This window comes from Neomonachus schauinslandi, chromosome 1 (assembly GCF_002201575.2).
Source record: "Neomonachus schauinslandi chromosome 1, ASM220157v2, whole genome shotgun sequence".
NCBI classification, from domain to species: Eukaryota; Metazoa; Chordata; class Mammalia; order Carnivora; family Phocidae; genus Neomonachus; species Neomonachus schauinslandi.
The window spans coordinates 101388464-101407743 of NC_058403.1; the positions used below are offsets into that span (position 1 = coordinate 101388464).

At 38.5% G+C, this 19280-nt stretch overlaps 1 protein-coding gene across 2 annotated transcripts in view; it reads left to right on the top strand.

Moving 5' to 3' along the window:
• The first annotated feature begins 3875 nt into the window (after window positions 1-3875).
• KPNA4 (karyopherin subunit alpha 4) overlaps window positions 3876-19280 on the top strand; it is a 58263-nt gene continuing 42858 nt past the window's right edge. Inside the window, exon 1 of one of the 2 annotated variants that reach the window (XM_021702581.2) lies at window positions 3876-4223. In XM_021702581.2, coding sequence (XP_021558256.1) covers window positions 4155-4223 — 69 coding nt within the window. In that variant the 5' untranslated portion in view covers window positions 3876-4154. Of the gene's footprint in view, window positions 4224-4767; window positions 4894-19280 lie in introns of those variants that run through there. The other variant, XM_044920193.1, reaches the window with a different exon arrangement.

Below are 19280 nucleotides of genomic sequence, written 5' to 3' on the forward strand. Positions count from 1 at the left end.
TTAACGACTGAGCCACCCAGGCGCCCCTGTAGTTTTATTTTTAAAAATTAAAAACATTACTTTATGCCCAAATAAAAAGCAAGTAAAAAAAGTTTTAGAAAATCCAGGCATGTCTGCCAGGTAACAATACAAATAGAGACGAACCGGTCATCAATGATTTGTACCCATGAAATATAAGTTTTCTCCCATTAATTAGTCAAAACTGAGCTTTAAAAAAAAACTAAGTTAAAGAAAAACTGTGTGGCTCATCTCTCTCAATCAAATTAAAACCCACAGCTAGCTTTTTAATTCATCATCTTTTACCATTCAGTAACTTCAGTCAAAGTAAAGAAGTAGTTTTTTCCAGAGTTCTCAAGTTAAGTCAGAAAAGTCCTGGCAATAAAGAGGAATAAATGAAGCCGCCCCTATTCTGACCAGCTATGTTTTCCTAAGAAAATAAAGGTGTATTACCAAAGGTCCAATGTCTTTCTCTCAAAAAATGAACCAGTCCAACTATAAAAAACACAAATTACTTTTTTTTTTTAAGATTTTATTTGTCAGAGAGAGAGAGAGATACAGAGAGAGAGACAGCATAAGCAGGGGAAGTGGCAGGAAGAGGGAGAAGTGCGCTCTCTGCTGAGCAAGGAGCCTAATGTGGGACTGGATCCCAGGACCCTGGGATCATGACCTGCGCCGAAGGCAGACACTTAACCAACTGAGCCACCCAGGCGTCCCACAAATTACATTTTAGTTAAGATTTAGCAACATAGGGGCGCCTGGGTGGCTCAGGCGTTAAGCGTCTGCCTTCGGCTCAGGTCATGATCCCAGGGTCCTGGGATCGAGCCCCACATCGGGCTCCCTGCTCCGCTGGAAGCCTGCTTCTCCCTCTCCCACTCACCCTGCTTGTGTTCCCTCTCTCGCTGTGTCTCTCTCTGTCAAATAAATAAATAAAATCTAAAAAAAAAGATTTAGCAACATATAAAATTGCTTCCTGTTTCAGCATATACTACCCAGTTTTGCTCAAGAAATCATACATAATTCCCCAAACAGAAAAGAAACTATAAGATCTATATTATAGATTAAAGAAACACTCCAGTCTTCAATTTATGTATATATCATGAGAATACTCCAAACTGCTTGAATGAATTATCAATTATAATTCTTTTTGAAATTACATTTGATCAACTAAAACCTGTGTAAAGCTTCACAAATCCTTTCACAAATCTCTGCTGCAGAGCAAAGTAAGTTTCTTTATTCCAAAAGCGACCAAGAGGAGAATTTCATGACACATTCATTGAAAGCGAGTATCTCCATATTTTAGAGTTTTCTTATACTAAAGTAGTAATAAGTCAGGATATGAAGTTCCCTAACCTTGAATATCCTATTTGAAAACAGGTGTCATATGTAGGTTTTATAGTTTAATTATAACTATATTTCATAAACACAAAAAACATTTGTTAAAAAGTCTGTTGAAATGGTATTGATGGCTGCCATTTACTTCCTTAGTTCAGCAAGTTCAATTTCTGAAATCTCCTAACTACAGTTAGAGCTACCATATCTTGCCAGTTAGGTGGCCAATCTGCATAGAGAGCTATTACCAACTCCTGGAAGAACTTCTTTAACCTTCTGATATATGTTTTATCTGGGAAGAACCGGAAGTACAGGACAGGAGTAATAATTTCAAATGAAAAATTTAGGCCAGCAAACAGACTACCTAAGCATTATAATTAAGGATAATTGTTCCACTTTGCAAAGTGTGTCACAACTATTTTTAAACATATTGGGGGAAGCCTATGTCTGAACTACTCCCTGAACTTTGTCCCTGGAATAAGCATGATACAAAATTAAGAATTCTTAGAAGGGACCCAGTGTAAATTAAAAGCAGTAACAACTTAATCCACATTCTTAATCAAAAAGTGTTGGCTTGTTTTTTAACTTATGGAACATATATTCAAAGAAGCTGAGATTCAGGTTCTATGTTTGACAAATAGTCACTAAGTGTATACCGTATACAAAGTACTACTAGGTGCTGAATACATTAGAGAACAAAACAAGCATGTTCCTTGACTTCAGAGAACTTAACTGTCTAGAGTGGGAGAAAGACCTTAGAAAGACATTAAATAATAATAATAAAAGAAACAATCATTTTGTGGTTATTTCCTGTTTGTACTGCATCTCTCTCAGTGGGTAACTGATCACACCCTTCTCTTAGGGGTATTCTGCAGAAAAACTCAAGTTTTTGTTTAACTACCAAAGACAACCAGTTGTAGCTGGGAGAAATAATCACATAGGATGATAGACAATTTTATGAACTTCACCATGAAAGCTATCACAGAATTTATACCAAGAAGTACAAAATATTCGTCTATACATGCATGTTGACAGGATAATTTCTAATCATAGGGTGGGAATTCACCTGTAATTTTTCTAGAATCCTGTTCATAACAAAAACCCGTGATGATGGCACACACACACACACACACACACACACACACACACACTCCATCTTTTCAACTGAATTTTCTTATCCTAAATTTATTTTGAAAACATCAGTGCTCCAGTGTGCAGTGTTACTTCAATTATTCTTTGGAGAATAGGATCTAGAATGAACTTCATTTTTATTTTAAGATTGGCAATGAATTTACATTCAAGTTAACCTTCAGTGTGAATTATTTCCAGGTACAGCTTGTTTCCCTAGGCGGCTGAAAGTATACAAAGTACTGAGAATTTTGAAGGTATATATATCATCAAGGAAGTGGGAGGGAAGGGGGCGGCGGGCGAGGAGTAAAAGTTCCCGAAAGAAATCCCCATGCCTCGCCAAATTTTAAACACACCCAATGCTCCTATACCGCCCCCTTTCCTTCCGATGAGTTTTTTGCTGCCTACTTCGTTTTCGTGCATATTTGAGGAGCTATTAATTGATAAATATATTTTTAAACCATTTCCTTCCCCCTTTTTCTGAAATATTTGAACACGTTCCTTGGTAGCTTGTTATTTCTGCGTCTAGTAATAATATTCCTGATAGAAATGTATACCCTTAGGAATTCATTTTCTTTCTCAACAGTTACAATACTACATTATTATGTCAGGTGCCACAGTCCCCGCCTTCCAGAAGTTAGTACTTTGTGGCCAAGTAACTTCTTTAACTTTCTAAAACGAAATACCTAAAAGGCGGTATCATCACCGGATCATCAGCGCTTCCCAAGTTCCTACCTGTTGCGGGGACGTGGTCTGAAGGGATGAATCAGATTTGCCTAATGCGTCCTTTCCCTTTTCCACTCACTGTCCCTCTCGCTTTCCGCTGCGACTCCTGGACGCACGTCACCCCTGCGGGTCCAAACCCCACGGCCCGGCCCTCAAACGGCGGGAACCCCCAGCCTGGGAATGGACCTTGGGGGGTGAGGGGGCGGACGTGCCCGGACCGGGACTGAGCCAAGGTGCAGCTCCTACTTCCTGTAAAGCCAACGGAGCGCGCAAGCAATGCCCTAGAAGAGAAGGCGCGCTGGAGAAAAAAAAAATACTTTAACTCCGCTTCCATTCTGGAACAGAGGTCTGGGGCGGCGCGGCAAGAGCAAACCAACTCGTTCCCGGGCCTCTCCTTCCCCTTCCCCGCCTCCCCTCAAGTTGTCCAATTCTCTTTCGCTTCCTCCCGGTCGCTCGGCAGGCACGTGGTCGCTCCCCGCCCTGCCCCCGCCGCGCCCCTCCCAGCCTTCCAGTCCTCCGGCCCTTCCTCCCAACGCTGCTCTCTTCCCCTTTCCGTTTTCTCTTCCGCCCCCGCTCTCCATCGTCCTTTTTGATTGGTCGAGCGCACCGGAGCCTGGTTGGCCAATCGGAGAACTGGGCTGGCGGTGATGGGCGTGGTCGCGGCTCCGGGGCCCTCAGATCGAGGCTGCCTCCCCCTTCTCAGCCGGCAGCACATTCCGCCGCCGTTGCCGCCGCCCGGCCCCGCAGTTGTCTTCGCCCGAGCTGCGGTCGCGCTGGGGTTAGGGCGGGGGGGGCGGGCGGGGAGAGGAGGAGTAGGCCGCGGCGGAGGCAGGTGAGAGGAGGAAGGAAGCGGCGGCGCGGCGGGCATTGCAGCTCAGGCGGCGGCCCGGTTCCTGGGAGTGTCGGTGCGGCGTGGTGGTTGGGGCGGATCCCGCGGGGCCCGGGCGGGGGAAGGAGTCACCGGCCCGGCCATGGCGGACAACGAGAAACTGGACAACCAACGGCTCAAGAATTTCAAGAACAAAGGCCGCGACTTGGAGGTAAACTCGGGGGCGCCGGAGGGGTGGGGGCTGTGGGCCTCGGGCCGATCTCCGCCGGGACTCCCGAGTGTGGGGAGTAGGGGCGGGTGCCGCCGCCGGGCCGCGGGAGAATGGCGCTGGGGGCCGGCCCGTCCGTGACGCCTCTGCGAACGCGCCGGGAAGTTTGTGTCGGGCCTGGTCCACCTCCGCCCGGGAGCGAGGTACTGGGGTACGGCCGACGCGGCCTAGGCCTGCCCCGGGGAGCCGGCCCGGCGCGGGGGCGAGGGGCTGGGCCGCGCGGCTGGGAGGCCGGGCGCGGCGAGTGCGGAGGAGGCGTGCGTGTGCCGCGCTGCCCCGGCCGGACTGCGGCGGCGATTCCGGCTTTCCACCGGGCCGCGACGTCTGGCGCCGCGAGGAGGGCGGTGGGAGGTGCGGGGACGAGTGTGTGGCGACCGAGTGGGGCTCGGAACTTCCCCTGCGGGGTCCGAGTCGTCTCCACTTAAAGGCATTTTTTCTGGTCTTCCCGACTCCCGCTTTACCCCTGCCTCCCCCCAATATCCAAACTACAGGAGTCAACTTCTCCGTTGAAAAAAACACCCCCGGCGTGAGAGGCCATCCTGGTGATGCTAACAGTGCCTTCCAGCGGCCTGTGTTTTACTCTGGATATAGCTGATTCAAGATGTGGCTCACGGTGTGCCCTCTTCCAGGCAAAGAATACCCCTTATTTCAGCTTGCACACAAATCTCTTTATCCCCTCCTGAGAGACCACCAGCTGCATTCTTATATAGAAAGTCCACAGGGTTATACAAAGCTGTCATCCTCTAGTCTACAGTATCCTTTCCCTCCACCTGCTGGTGGTGGTAGTGGGGGATGGGGTGGGCTATGGAATGGCACCATCACGTTTTATTATTTTAAAAGGGTGAAAAAAAAAATCTGCAGTATCTTCGATACAGCTTTTCCCGAGGTTGTTAGGCTACATGAGGTGTGTGGGTAAAACACATACACACAAATCACAGAATTTTGATAGAAGACTTCTTCCCTTTAGTTTTAAGAGTCTAGGTAAATCGGGTTGGTTGGTTTGTTTTTTAAGTACTTGGATCCTGTATCTGAATCAGGAGTTTAGCTTTTAAAAGAGTAGTGGCCAAGTAGTATTTTTTATATTGTCCCTCTATCCTTTTTTATCCTAAAATCTTGAAATTCCCATCACCTGTTTCTGAACTTTGAGCATTTGCTTGACTGAGATAGTAACTATTTTTTGGGCTTTTCACAACGCCATTCAATCTCTAAGGTAATTTGTGTTGTTTTTAGTGGGTTTCATAGTTTGAGGATCTATTAAATATCTGGGGCTGTGGTTCTTAATTCTGTGATTGTTTTAAGGTTAATGTGAAACATTACCCTGTGATCTTTTTTTAATGAAAAAATTTTAACATTTTTACTGAGGTAATTCACATGCTATATTTCAAATCAAACAATGTTAGATCACTTTAAATGTACAATTTATGATTTTTTCATTAAATTTACCTAGTTGTGTAATGATGTGATGAAGAAAATTTTTTACTAATATCAGTACTTAGAATGAAAAGAATTACAAAATTTAAAAACATAAATACCACAAATTACAAAATCCCCCAAAATAGCAATTAGATGCTTGGAAAGTTCAAATCCTTTCCCCCCACCTACATTTCTGGCTGTATTTTTTTTTTTAAGACAGCTTCATTGAACTGTAATTCATATACCATACAATTCACTTATTTAAAGTGGCTTTTGGTGTTTTCACATAATTGTGCAACTATTAGCACAATCAATCTCAGAAAATTTTTTATCACTCCAAAAAGAAATCCTAACTCATGAGCAATCTCTGTTCCCCATTACTCTCTGTCTGGATTTGCCTACTCTGGATATTTCCTATAAATGGAGTTATATAATGTGTGATCTTTTTTGACTGACTGCTTTTAGGTAGCATAATGCTTTCAAGGTTCACACACGTAACAAAAATATAACAGTGCCTCATTCCTTTTTGTGGCTGAAAAATATGCTGAATAATATTCCAGCCTATGGATATACCACATTTTGTTTATCCATTTATCAGTTGATGGACATTTGCATTGTTTCCACTCTTTAGCTATTATGCGTAATGCTTCTATGAACATTTATGTACACATTTTTGTGTGGACCTGTTTTCATTTCTCTTTGGTTATATACTGCGGAGTGGAATTTGTGGGTCATATGGTAACTTTATGTGTAACATTTTCTGGGACTGCCAAACTGTTCTAAAGGGGTCCCCCCCTTTTTTTTTTTGGTAAATTGGTGTTTCCTCTTAGTGTGAATTTCTTATTAGTTTACTCAAGATTGTGATGACCCCATTAGAACAATATAATAAATGATTTTTAAAAATAACTATAAATACACATTAACCAGATTTTTTTTGAGACGTTTATAGTGCCTATGGGCATCCTTGATGACTTTGGTAACCCTGGTGTACAAAAGGAATAGGGATATTTTCATTTAAGGAAATAACATGACTCTAATGGAAATTGTACTTTCTCCTCACTTATTCAAAGTCACATATACCTGTAATGAGATAGCAACTTCTTTCATCATCCTTGGAGAACACCAGAATGGCCTATTTTGTGTATTTATTAATTTCATATATGGCTGTGCCCCTCAGAATACTTAATATGCCCATAACCGTCCCCTCCAAATATGGTTACTATGTTTTGCTACAACAGAATCTAAGAAAGTACTGCTTTTGGTTTAGGTCTTAATGATGACATCTGTTTCATTGGGAGGTTTTTGTAAAGAAGTATGGACCTGGGGCGCCTGGGTGGCTCAGTTGGTTTAGCGTCTGCCTTCAGCGCAGGTCATGATCCCAGGGTCCTGGGATGGAGCCCCGTGTCAGGCTCTCTGCTCAGTGGGGAGCCGCCTTCTCCCTCTCCTCCCCACAAGTTCTCTCTGTTGCTGTCTCTCTCTCAAATAAATAAATAAAATCTTAAAAAAAAAGGATGGACCATTGCTGTCCAGTGAATTTTATTTAATCCAGTACATCCAAAATACCAATATAACATCAGCAATGTAAAAAAAATTGGGTTATTTTATATTCTTTTCATATTAAGTCTTCAAAATCCAGTTTGTATTTTACGTTTAAAGCATATCTCAGTTTGGACTAGCTACATTTCAGCTGCTTAATAGCCACATGAAGCTATTGGCTCTTATTGGACAGCACAGATAGAGAACAACATATAGAATGAGGTAATTGTACCATTTTTCAGTTTGATCTAACATTGTTTGATTTGAAATAGAGTACAAAGTCCTAGAGTTTAGTGTAATCTGGTGATCTCTAACTTTGTGACCTTGAGAGAGTCCCTCAGTCTTAACAATTTTTTAATCTGTTAAAGTAGAGGTACTTGACATCTGCTTCATGAGTGTTGTGAAAATTAATGGGTTAATGTTAGGAAGATGCCTAGCTAGCAGTTCTCTGAGCATTTTATCACTTTTAGCTTTTCTGCTTGGGCGTTAGGGTCATTTAATAGGATTCATTGTAATTGATTCTTTTACTCCCTTGTTTGCAATTGGCTCTTTGTTTTTTCTCTGTGTCCATACAGAGCTTAAGTTACATTTAACTTATAATTGAAGGGGAAAGTTTTTAACGTAGAGCTCTATAATTACTCATTGAAGAGCAGTTTGACCACAGGGAACTGTTGGCCCTTCTAAAGTCATAATATCTAAGTGTTAGAAGTTGAAACTGATTCAGAGCTTTCAAAATGATAATCATTCTTACCTATCAGTCTGCCATTCTGGCTCTTCCAAAATGTGGTCATGCTAAGTTCTTGAAACACAAAAGCATTAAAGAAGGCATATGTCAGTATCCATTTAAAATAATTTATGGGAATTCTCAGATGATATTCAAGGCTTGGCTGCTTTCTTGCAGTGTGGTAGAGGATCATCATTATTACTTTGAGAAAAGTAACCACAGAAAGGGTACCCTGAACGCAACACGGGAAATGGGTCAGTGACCAAACTTCAAATAAAATATTTGTCAGAATAGAGCAAATAAAGCTCATCTAGTTTATGTTTTAAAAGTAAAGGGGGGATTCTTTTGTAGACTTTCCAATAATCTGTGTGATTTTTATAGAAGTTCTGAGAGTATCCAAGTTCTAATAGAGCATAAAATGTTGGAAAATAATTAGATATAAAAACACAACTTTAAGAAAAAGACTTACCCTAAAAATAAAAGAATAATAAAACATTAAATGACTGGAAACTTGTGATTGTCCACACAACATAAAGTATGCAGTGAGCTTGAACTTTAGGAAAAAAAACAGTTGCTTGGTTGGCAAGAGTTTAATAAATTGATCAGCTAATTTGTTGTTTTTAAATGGCTTTGGTAGTTTGTAACTATACAGAGTGAAAAGCATTGTTAAGCTATTAAGTCTTGTTAACTTTTAGACACTGACCTCTCTCATCACAAATCTTGGAACATATTTACTATACTTAAAATAACTACAGTCTAATTTTTCATATAATAGTCCAAGCATGTGACGATATGAAATACCTGATAGAAGTATAGTTAGGAATTAAATAATTGTTTTTGTGCTTTCCTGCCAGCTTTTTTGGTTTTACAAGGCAGTCAATTAAAGAATTGCTTCATTGATAATTTTCTTTGAGCTATCAAAATGTCTCCGTTTTTCATAGTCTCTAGTATGTCAAATGAATATATATACAAGATTGGGAAGAGTTGTAGGAGTGATTTAACTTTAAAAGAATGAAAGTACTTTAGAAAAATGTGTAGGTAGTTTTTAAGCATTGATCTCTAATATCTGATAGTTACTGTGGGTCCTCAAAATATTTTCAAATGTTTTCTGGAGCAGCATTCATCTACTTAAGGACTGTAATGCTGAAATGAGAGTTTGTTGTCCAGTCTAATCTTGAATGATGATTTTGGTACTTGCTGGTTTAGTTTTGGAACAGAGAACTATCACTGAAACACGTATTGTATGTGCTTTTAATTGAACTCTCATTTCTCTCAGTCTAATAATAGGAATTATTCATTTTATAGAAGAAAAATCCCTAGAGTTAAGTAACTTAATAGCATCACACTTAAGGGAATGATTTTAATTCAGGTACGTGTCCAAAGTAAAGTCTGTATATTTATACCATACCATATTACTTGTTTTTAACTTCTTTCAGCCTTGATGCACAGGTCTCAAGTTGCTTAAAAGTTTATAGTGAAAGCATAGTCCATGGGGTATAATAGGTATTCAGTAAGTGTTTCCTTTTTCTCCCAGAGAGATTTTTGGAAATTGTGTATCTTTTGTGGACTTCAAACTCTAGAGAAACATTTATAGGCTTTCCATTTAGATTTAGTAAAAGACAGGGTTAGGGGAGACTCCCTTTTTTTTTTACAGTTAATGTGAGAACAATCTTTATATGGCACCTACTGAATAAGAACAATATTTTTGTGCTTCTAATGGCCTTAGTTCAGAAGTTTTCAAAGCTTTGGGGGCTGAAGACCTGTTTATGCTATTAAAAATTAGGGGCCCTCAAAGAACATTGTTTGTGGGTTTCTGTTAATATTTATCATTTCAGGGGAGCTTGGGTGGCTCAGTCATTAAGCTTCTGCCTTCGGCTCAGGTCATGATCCCAGGGTCCTGGGATGGAGCCCCACATCGGGCTCCCTGCTTGGCGGGGAGCCTGCTTCTCCAGAACTCCCCCACGCTCCCTGCTTGTGTTCCCTCTCTGGCTGTGTCTCTCTCTGTCAAATAAATAAAATCTTCTAAAAAAAAAATTATCATTTCAGAAATTAAAACTAAGAATTTAAAAAATATTAACTCAAAAAATAATAATGAAGCCATTTTATATAAACATAAATTTCTAATGAAAAATAAATTATTTTCTAAAACCCAAAAAACTTGGTGAAAAGAATGGCCATGTTTAACATTTTTTTTGAGGTCTCTTATGTTTGGCCAGAAAAGATAGTTGGATTGTCCTATCTATTTCTGAATTCAATCTTTTATGGTAATTGCTTTGGTTGAAGTATATGAAGAATATCCAACTTCACACAGGCAGTTGGAGAGGGAGGGTGTTAAATAGCCTCTTCAGATAAATATGGAAATTTTTGTTTGATACCATATCATAACTCCACAAAATAATAGTTTCTTAAAGTTTGGTTGTAATATGAACTCTTAAGCCACATCAGTGAGCCTTTCATACTCTGTTATGTTAAAATTTATAGGTCTGTCTTGCACTTGGAATATATCTTTTGCCATTGCCTGATTTTGTAACAGCATGTATTGGTCATTTGGAAAATATTAGTTCACAGAGTAATGCTGATCTTGCAAATGCTGACACATTTTTTTATACAGTGAAAATTCACAATTATTGGCAATGAGTGTCACCAAATAGTTCATCAGAAAAATCTTAAATATTGGAAATTTGTGAAGCTCACAGTGGTAAAAACAGGTTTTCCAAAATTCTTATTTTCACTTGAAAGCTTAAATTTTATCATTAGCAAGAAACACCGTTAGTTGTTTCCCTTGAAGCCATAAGCTCACTTTGCTCATTTTTTGAAAACATATGCCAGATACTGTCTGAATAGCCATAATTTGTCTGTCAGTCATTCTTTCAAGTAAAAATGGTGTTCCATGAAAAAATGGTATTTCAATTTGCAACTCAATCATAAGAAACTTTTTCCTTGAGACAGTCATCGTACTGCAGAAGTGGATATGCTGCAGAAGTAGTTTATATGTAATCCCCATTTTATCACAAAATTTTAGAAAGAAAAGGCAGGTTTTTAATAAAGGTAATTTTTCACTATTTCATCAAGGACATTAAGTGGAATGAACTGGCCTTTTGTTGTTGTTGTTGTTTTTTTTTTTTTTACCTGAAATACAGTGAGTACTCATACAGCCTGATGACATTGCTTTAATTCATGCTAAAGCACCAGTAGTTTACCCACTGCATTTCATTGCTGTGCAAATATTAGCACCATAATAAATATTAGTAGTAATATGAAAATAGTTTTGATCTGCGAGCCCTCTGAAAAGGTTTCAGTATCCCCACAGGGATCTATTGATCACGCTTTGAGAACCACTGTCTTTGTTTATTAGTGTTTCTTCTGTAAGAGGTGACCGTCACTTTAATAAAAGCTCTTTAAAGGCTTTATAGTATCACAGTTAAAAAACATGGACTGTTGAATCACTTACGCCTGGATTTGAACCCTGGTTCCTCCATTTAATAGTTATGGAAGTTAATCTCTCTAAACCATTTATTTTTTATTTTTATTTTTTAAATCTCTCTAAACCATTTAAATGTTTAATAGTGCCTGGCATATAGTATATACAGAGTGAATGGAGGCTCTTTTTATTTCTTCCAGCTTGCTTCATCGTTCATTATCCAAATAACCCCTTGCGTTCCCTGTCAGAATAACATTTTGTTTGCTCTTCCTTTTGTACCACTGTGTACCATAATTCAGATCACATCACATGAATTGGGGAAGGCTTCCTTTTCCGTTCATTAGCACTCAAGTATAAGCCTTTCTCCTATGTGCTTCAACCAAATTGTGGCAAAATTACTAGTTTCTGACTTCATTTCTGTAATTCTGGTTGTAAGTATTTTGTAACTGTTTTTCCACAAGATTGTAAATTTAACCAGAAAGTAGTTTTGATTCACACTGTTTAGTACCTGTGTTGAAAAACGACGGTCATAGACATGCTGGTAGTACAAGAGTGGCTTAACTACTTAAAACCTAAGCTTTTTCTATTACTGTTTATTTACTGTTAGACCAAAATTTTATTAGCTGTCACTTTTGCCCTAAATTTAATTTACATTAAACCTAACAGAAATTACATTTTCAATAATGTGTTCTGAAAAACCTGGAATTTTACTACATTTTTATTAACAAAAGTCAGAATCCTAAGATTTTGTGGGATTTCATAATTTGGTGGTAGACATATTTTTTAATATTAAAAAGCAAGTCATATTCTATCTCAGTTTCCTATTTTATGAAAACTTCAGTTGCTCAGTATCCACTCTTAATACTTGTTTTAGTTTTTATAGCATGTCTTTGTGATTCCTTAATGTAGGTATTACATAAATTTGTTTAGTTAATGGTAGTTGTATCCTGATAGCTTCTACAAGTAGCGTCTACTTGGTTGTATTAAATGACCCTGTCCTCTTTGCCACCCATCCTGCCTCTTTATGGTGGTCCTCTGTGGTCACTTTCAGCTGTTGCTGGTCCAGAAAAGCAAGCAAATACAGTCTTAATATTTTCAAATAATTGTTACATTATTCTTGGTTCTTTAGTAACTATGAAACCCAGTATGTTTTGGCTCTCTTTAGAACAGTGGCTTTAAGTATACCCTAAACTCTTCCTTCATCATGTTGATTATTAGTATTAAAAGTTAAGTCAGATAACTTTAGGCTGAAAAAGCTGAATTTTATATTATGTAGTTATGTTTCAGAGAACAGAAACCCACCTCACATTAGTTTAAGCATTAGCTTTCATAACCCAGTAAGTCCAGGGCTACAACTGGTATTAATTGTAGTGAGAGTTCTCGTGAAAGTCTGGGGACGATTGATCAAGATTTGATTGCATACTTACGCCTGAATTAATCACTTTGGGCAGAGGAATATGGTTCTGTGATTGGCCAGCACAAGCTGTGTGTGTGTTAGAGAGGGATGTTGGTATTTTCACTTAACCCCCAGATTTGCCACAAGAATGAGGGGTATGATAGAGTAAGAAGAAAGGAAGAAAAAATTTACCGAAGACAAAATTATAAAGCAGCATCCTTCGCTATAGATGTACAATGGTTCCTTACTTTGCCTTTGAATATTATGTGGGGAAGTTCATTATATTACAAGTATAGCTAGAATTGAGTTCATTGTTGATCAGCTGTTTACTCCAACTTCTTATATCAGAGTGTTCACATTTTTTCTGTTAATGTTTTAAATAATTTTTCCCAATTTCCTTTTGTTCTCCAGCTTTAAAACAGTAACAGTATTATCCCCAAATGATGAAAAAGCTTAATTAGGACCAGTAAATAAAAAATATCACCAACATTATTTACTCATTAGGGAAATGCATATCAAAACCATAATGAGATACCACTTGAACCTAGTAGGATAGGTTTTTTAGTAATATGAAAACAAACGTAAGTAAACAAAAAGATAGTAACAAATGTTGGTGAGGATGTAGAGAAAGTGCAACCCTCCTACATGGCTGATGGGAATATAAAGTGGTGCATTCCATCTTGGATTGTAGTTTGGCAGTTCTCGAAGTTAGACAGAACATGTGACCCAGCAATCCCACCCGTAGGTATAAACCCAAGAGAATTAAAAATAAGTGTCTGCACAGAAACTTGTACATGAACGTTTATAGTATTATCCATAATAGTCAAGCCAGACAACCCAAATGTCCATCAACTGATGATGGGTAAGCAAAATGTTGGCTATGCATACAATGGAATACTATTCTGCCATAAAAAGGAATGAAGTACTGCTGCATGCTACAACATGATGAACATTGAAAGTATTTTGCTGCCTGAAAGAAGCCAGTCAGAAGAGATCACATATTCTGTAATTTCAATTATGTGAAATATCTGGTATAGGCAAATTCATAGAGACAGAAAGTAGATTAGTAGTTGCCCAGGTCTTGGGGAATGACTGCTAATGGGTATAGACTTTTTATGGTGAAGACAATGATCTGGAATTAGATGGTGGTGATTTATGTGCAACTTTATACTAAAAACCACTGAATTGTACACTTCAAGTGGGTGAATTGTATGGTGTGTGAATTATATCTCAATTAAGCTTTATTTTTTTAAAAGAAGTTTTAAGAGAAATAGGGACCGTGACAACTTTTCATTACCTAAGGTCATCGGTCACCTCTTGTTATCTCTTTTTTACTGACTTCTCCGTCTACCCTTCTCTTTATTGGATTCATTTGTTCAGCAAATACTCAGTTTGTATGTCTGAGGTTCGGTTGTAAGCAGTGAGGATAGAACAATAAATAACACAGGCTGAATTCTCATGGAGTTTACATTCTAGCAAGTCCAGATCTCTCAGATCCCTGCTCTAAACTGACCCCGTGGGGATATATTCAACACTGTGAGCTAGTGTTGTGGTAGATTTCTTACCTTTCTTTTCTAAACTCAAATTTACAATGAATAATATACCTCAAACATGAAGGGAAAGGACATCCTAAGTGTTTACTGTCCAGTAACTCTTCCCTTGAGATTCGTGGAAAAGCCTGATTTTTTAGAGTGGGAGCGCCTAGGATTACATTACTTTTTTTTTTTTTTAAGATTTTTATTTATTTATTTGACAGAGACGAAGCGAGAGAAGGAACACAAGCAGGGGGAGTGGGAGAGGGAGTTGCAGGCTTCCCACTGAGCAGGGAACCTGATGTGGGGCTCGATCCCAGGACCCCGGGATCAGGACCTTAGCCAAAGGCAGACGCTTAACAACTGAGCCACCCAGGCACCCCTAGGATTACATTTCATTAGATATATGCCATTAGAAAAGCTTAATAATTTTTTGTTACCTTAATTTCTGTAAAATTAAAATCCTACCTAATCGGTACTTGCTTTGATTAAGCTTTTAAGAATGCAAGGAAAGAGAAGTTTCTTTTAGACAGGGTTGTAAGTATGACATTATTTAGTTAATGTCACTCCATTCTTTCTTTTCTGTTAACTTTCTACTCACTATTAAAATATGAGGCACATCATTATTACCCCATTGTTAATCTCCATAGTGATTGCCTTATTTCTGCTATTGCTCTTCTCCAATTCATAAAACAACTAGCATGGGTCTTTTAAAAAATGAAGTCATGCCCCTTCTCTGCTTTAGTAGCTTCCCACCACACTTAGCTTCCAAACTCTTTACTGAGACCTTCAAGGCCTTGCCAGCTTTGGTCCCTATCTATTTCTCCTGCCTCTGTCACTTTATTATCTCCCTTACTTATATTCTCATCTTCTTTTAATTGTTCTAACTCTAACACTTCAGTAGCTCTCTTTTTAGGCCCTTCACATATGCTGTTCTGTCTGAATGCTTTCTCCATCCTCTTTTTTTTACCTTCATCCCTTTTCCTTCACTGCTTGGTTATTTCTCATCCTTTGAGTCCTCAATGTTACTTACTTAGAGATGCCATCCTCCCACCCCACCCCCCTTGTTGTTTTCATTAAGAACACCGCATAATTTGTTAGCCTATTTACTCAGTGTTAATTTCTCCCGTCAGACTAGAAGCTCCCTGAGAGTACAGACCTGGATCTATTTTGTATACCAGTCTTAATTCTCCTTACTGAGCCTGGTATATCAGTGGCAGGGAATTAAATGAAACTTTAAAAAATGTGTGTGTGCACTCTGATTAGAATTAATGACTAAGGGACACCTGGTGGCTCAGTCAGTTGGGCATCTGCCTTTGGCTTGGGTCATGATCTCGGGGTCCTGGGATCAGGCCCCACATCCAGCTCTGCTCGGCAGCGAGTCTGCTTCTCCCTCTCCCTCTGTGATCTTTCTCGCTTTTGCTCTTTCTCAAATAAATAAAATCCTTTTTTTTTTAAGATTTTATTTATTTATTTGAGAGAGAGAATGAGATAGAGAGAGCATGAGAGGGGGGAGGGTCAGAGGGAGAAGCAGACTCCCTGCTGAGCAGGGAGCCCGATGTGGGACTCGATCCCGTGACTCCAGGATCATGACCTGAGCCGAAGGCAGTCGCTTAACCAACTGAGCCACCCAGGCGCCCTAAATAAAATCTTTAAAAAAAATAGAATTAGTGACTAAATCAAATTTTTTAAATCAAGGTAATTTTTGTCCTTGAAATGGTAAGGGCATGGTAGTTGTAGAAATTTTTTAGAAAAATGGGAAAATAAAGTAATCCTCTATAATCTTACTGCTGTTAAATTTTTTAGAATGTTTACTTTTTCTTGTGTACTTTTTTCCAAATATATTTGAACTTAATTTGGGTTCTTATGAGAATAACTCATAGTAGAATACAGCCAACTTTCTCTACCTTGACACTTTTGATACTGTGAGCCAAATAATTTTTTGTTGTGGGGACCATCCTGTGCATTGTAGAATGTTTTAGCAGCATCCCTTGTCTCTGCCATAAGATGCCAGTTGCAGGCTCCCTCCCAGTTGTAAAAACCAAATTTTCTCCAGAAATTGCCAAATGTTCCGAGTGGCAAAAATCACCCCAGACTGAGAACCATTGGAACTTAGTTCAGTAAACTTCCCAGAACACCATTATGTCAGTGGATTCCTGTTGTGTATAAAGTCAGTCAAAATTTTGGTATTTCAGGCTGTCAGTTGAGTTTAGCAGATATTTGAATGTTTGCTGTATAAATGCTAGGGAACAGGGGAACACTAAATATTGACCACATTAATTCTTACCTTTTTAGTTTATTCCCCTTTCTCTATAACTTCATCTTAGACTCCTCCCACTTCAGGCAGGTAAATCCACCTTAACTTTAACACTCAGTTTTGCTTTTCTTTCTTTGTTTTTATGGGTCCCTATTGGAAACACCTTCTCTTCTTCCCTTTATCTTGCCATTTCTATTTCCAGGTTGAACTGAAGCTTCAGTTGAATTGGAGGCTTCAGTTCAATATGGACCTTGTCTATTTTGTACACTATTCTTAATTCTCATCACAGAGCCTGGCATTCGAATTTTCCCTCATCAACAGTTTGTATCAATCATTCCTTTATTGAACTCTTAGAGTTGTTATTTACCCATATTTTAGTGTTTCCTCATGTAACATAAATGTTTTTACTTGTCATGTGTTTTGTAGAAAAGAGTATTGCAAAAGGATATGTATACACAAACAAATTGGATAACCTAGATAAAATGGATAAATTCCTAGAAACACACAACCTACCAAGACAGAATCCTGAAGAAACAGAATCTAAACAGATCTATAACTAGTAAAGAGACTGAATCAGTAATCAAAAATCTCCCAACAAAGAAAAGCTCAGGACCAGATGGCTTCACTGGTGAATTCTACCAAACATTTAAAGAATTAACACCAATCCCCTTTAAACTCTTCCAGAAAACTGAAGACAAGGTCACATCCATTCTGTAAGGCCAGCATTACTCTGGTACCAAAGCCAAAGACACTACAAGAAAACTGCAGACCAATATCCTTGATGAACAATGTTGTAGAAATTCTCAAAATACTAGCAAACTGAATTCAACAACATCTTAAAAGGAATATATACCCTGACCAAGTGGGATTTAATCCTGGAATGTAAGGCATGGTTCAATATATGAAAATCAGTGTACTGTACTAAATTAATGGAATGAAGGGCAAAACTACACATTGATGTCCATGGATGCAGAAAAAGCATTTGACAAAATTCAATGCCCTTTCATGATAAAAAACACTCAACAAACTAAGAATAGAAGGAAACAACCTCAATATAATAAACACCTAATATGAAGCCCCAGCAGATGACACTCAATGGTGAAAGATTGAAAGCTTTTCCTATAAGAGTAAGAAGAAAGAGAAGGATGTCCACTTTGACCAGTACTATTCAACATGGTACTAAAAGTCCTAGCCAGAGCAGTTAGGCAAGAAAAAGAAGTAAAAGGCATCCACATTGGAAAGGAGGAAGTAAAATTCTCTGTAGACGGTTTGATCTTATATGTAGAAAACGCTAATGATCCTCCTAAAAAAAATTAGAAGTAATAAATGATTTGGCAGAGTTACAGGATGTAAAATCAGCATTCGCTCATAAGGAACAATTTGAAAAGGAAATTAAGAAACATTGAGTTACAATATCATCAGAAGGTATAAAATACTTAGGAATAAACCTAATGAGGTAAAAGACTTTCACACTGAAAACTGCAAAATGTTGCTAAAAGAAATTAAAGAGTGCAAAAATAAATGGAAAGGTATCCCATGTTCATGAGTTGGAAGACCTATTATTAAATGTTAGTACTACCTAAAGTGATCTACAGATTTAATGGGAAAGTCCATATGGAATCTCAGGGGACCCTGAATAACCAAAACAATCCTGAAAAAGAAGAGAAAGTTGGAGGTCTCACACTTCCTAATTTAAAATTTGAAAGTTACAGTAATCAAAGCAGTGTGGTATTGACATAAGCCAAACATTGACCTACAGAATAGAATAGGGAGTCTAGAAATAAACTCTTGCATATATGGTCAAAGATTTTTGACAAGAGTGCCAAGACCATTCAGTGGTAAAGGACAGTCTTTTCAAAAAATGGGGCTGGGAAAATTTGATGGCCACAAGCAAAAGAATGAAATTGGACCCTTACTTAACACCATATACTAAAAATTAACTCAAAATGGATCAAGGACCTAAATGTAAGACCTAAAACAAAACTCTTAGGAGAAGGAATAGGACAGAAACTTCATGACATTAGATTGGGCAGTGATTTCTTGGATATGACACTGAAGATGTGTGTGTATGTGTGTGTGTATGTATATATATATATACACACATATACATCTTGTACAAGACAGACAAATATAAAAAACTGGAAATTGAACTTTTTCTGTTCTTACATTTATTTTCTAACTTTCCCAAAGAGATATGTATAACTTCTGAATTTAATACATTTCTCTGTTGTTCAAATATTTGGTAGTGAAACTCCACTGTAATCCCATTCCTTGGAGTTAACAACTGGTTTTTTTTGCCTTAAGGTTTTATTTATTTATTTGAGAGAGAGAGCGTGCACACAGCAGGTGGAGGGGCAGAGGGAGAGGGAGAAGCAAACTCCTACTGAGCAGGGGAGCCTGATGCAGGGCTCGATCCCAGGACCCTGAGATCATGACCTTAAGCCAAAGGCAGACACAACCAATTGAACCACCCAGGTGCCCCTGGAGTTGACAGTTGTTAGCGATTTCTTATATTTTTTGTGATTTTTAAATTATATTTATGTACTAATTGTTTCAGTGCTTATAATTTAGATGAGGATCATTTTAAAGTGGTAGTATGTTTAGTAGAATTATTTTGAACTGTTCAGTAACTTGCCACGGTTAAATTTGGCCTCCTCCTGTTTAATTTACCTTCAGACTTACCTTATACTCTATCTTGAGTAATCTTTTTACTTGTTAGAG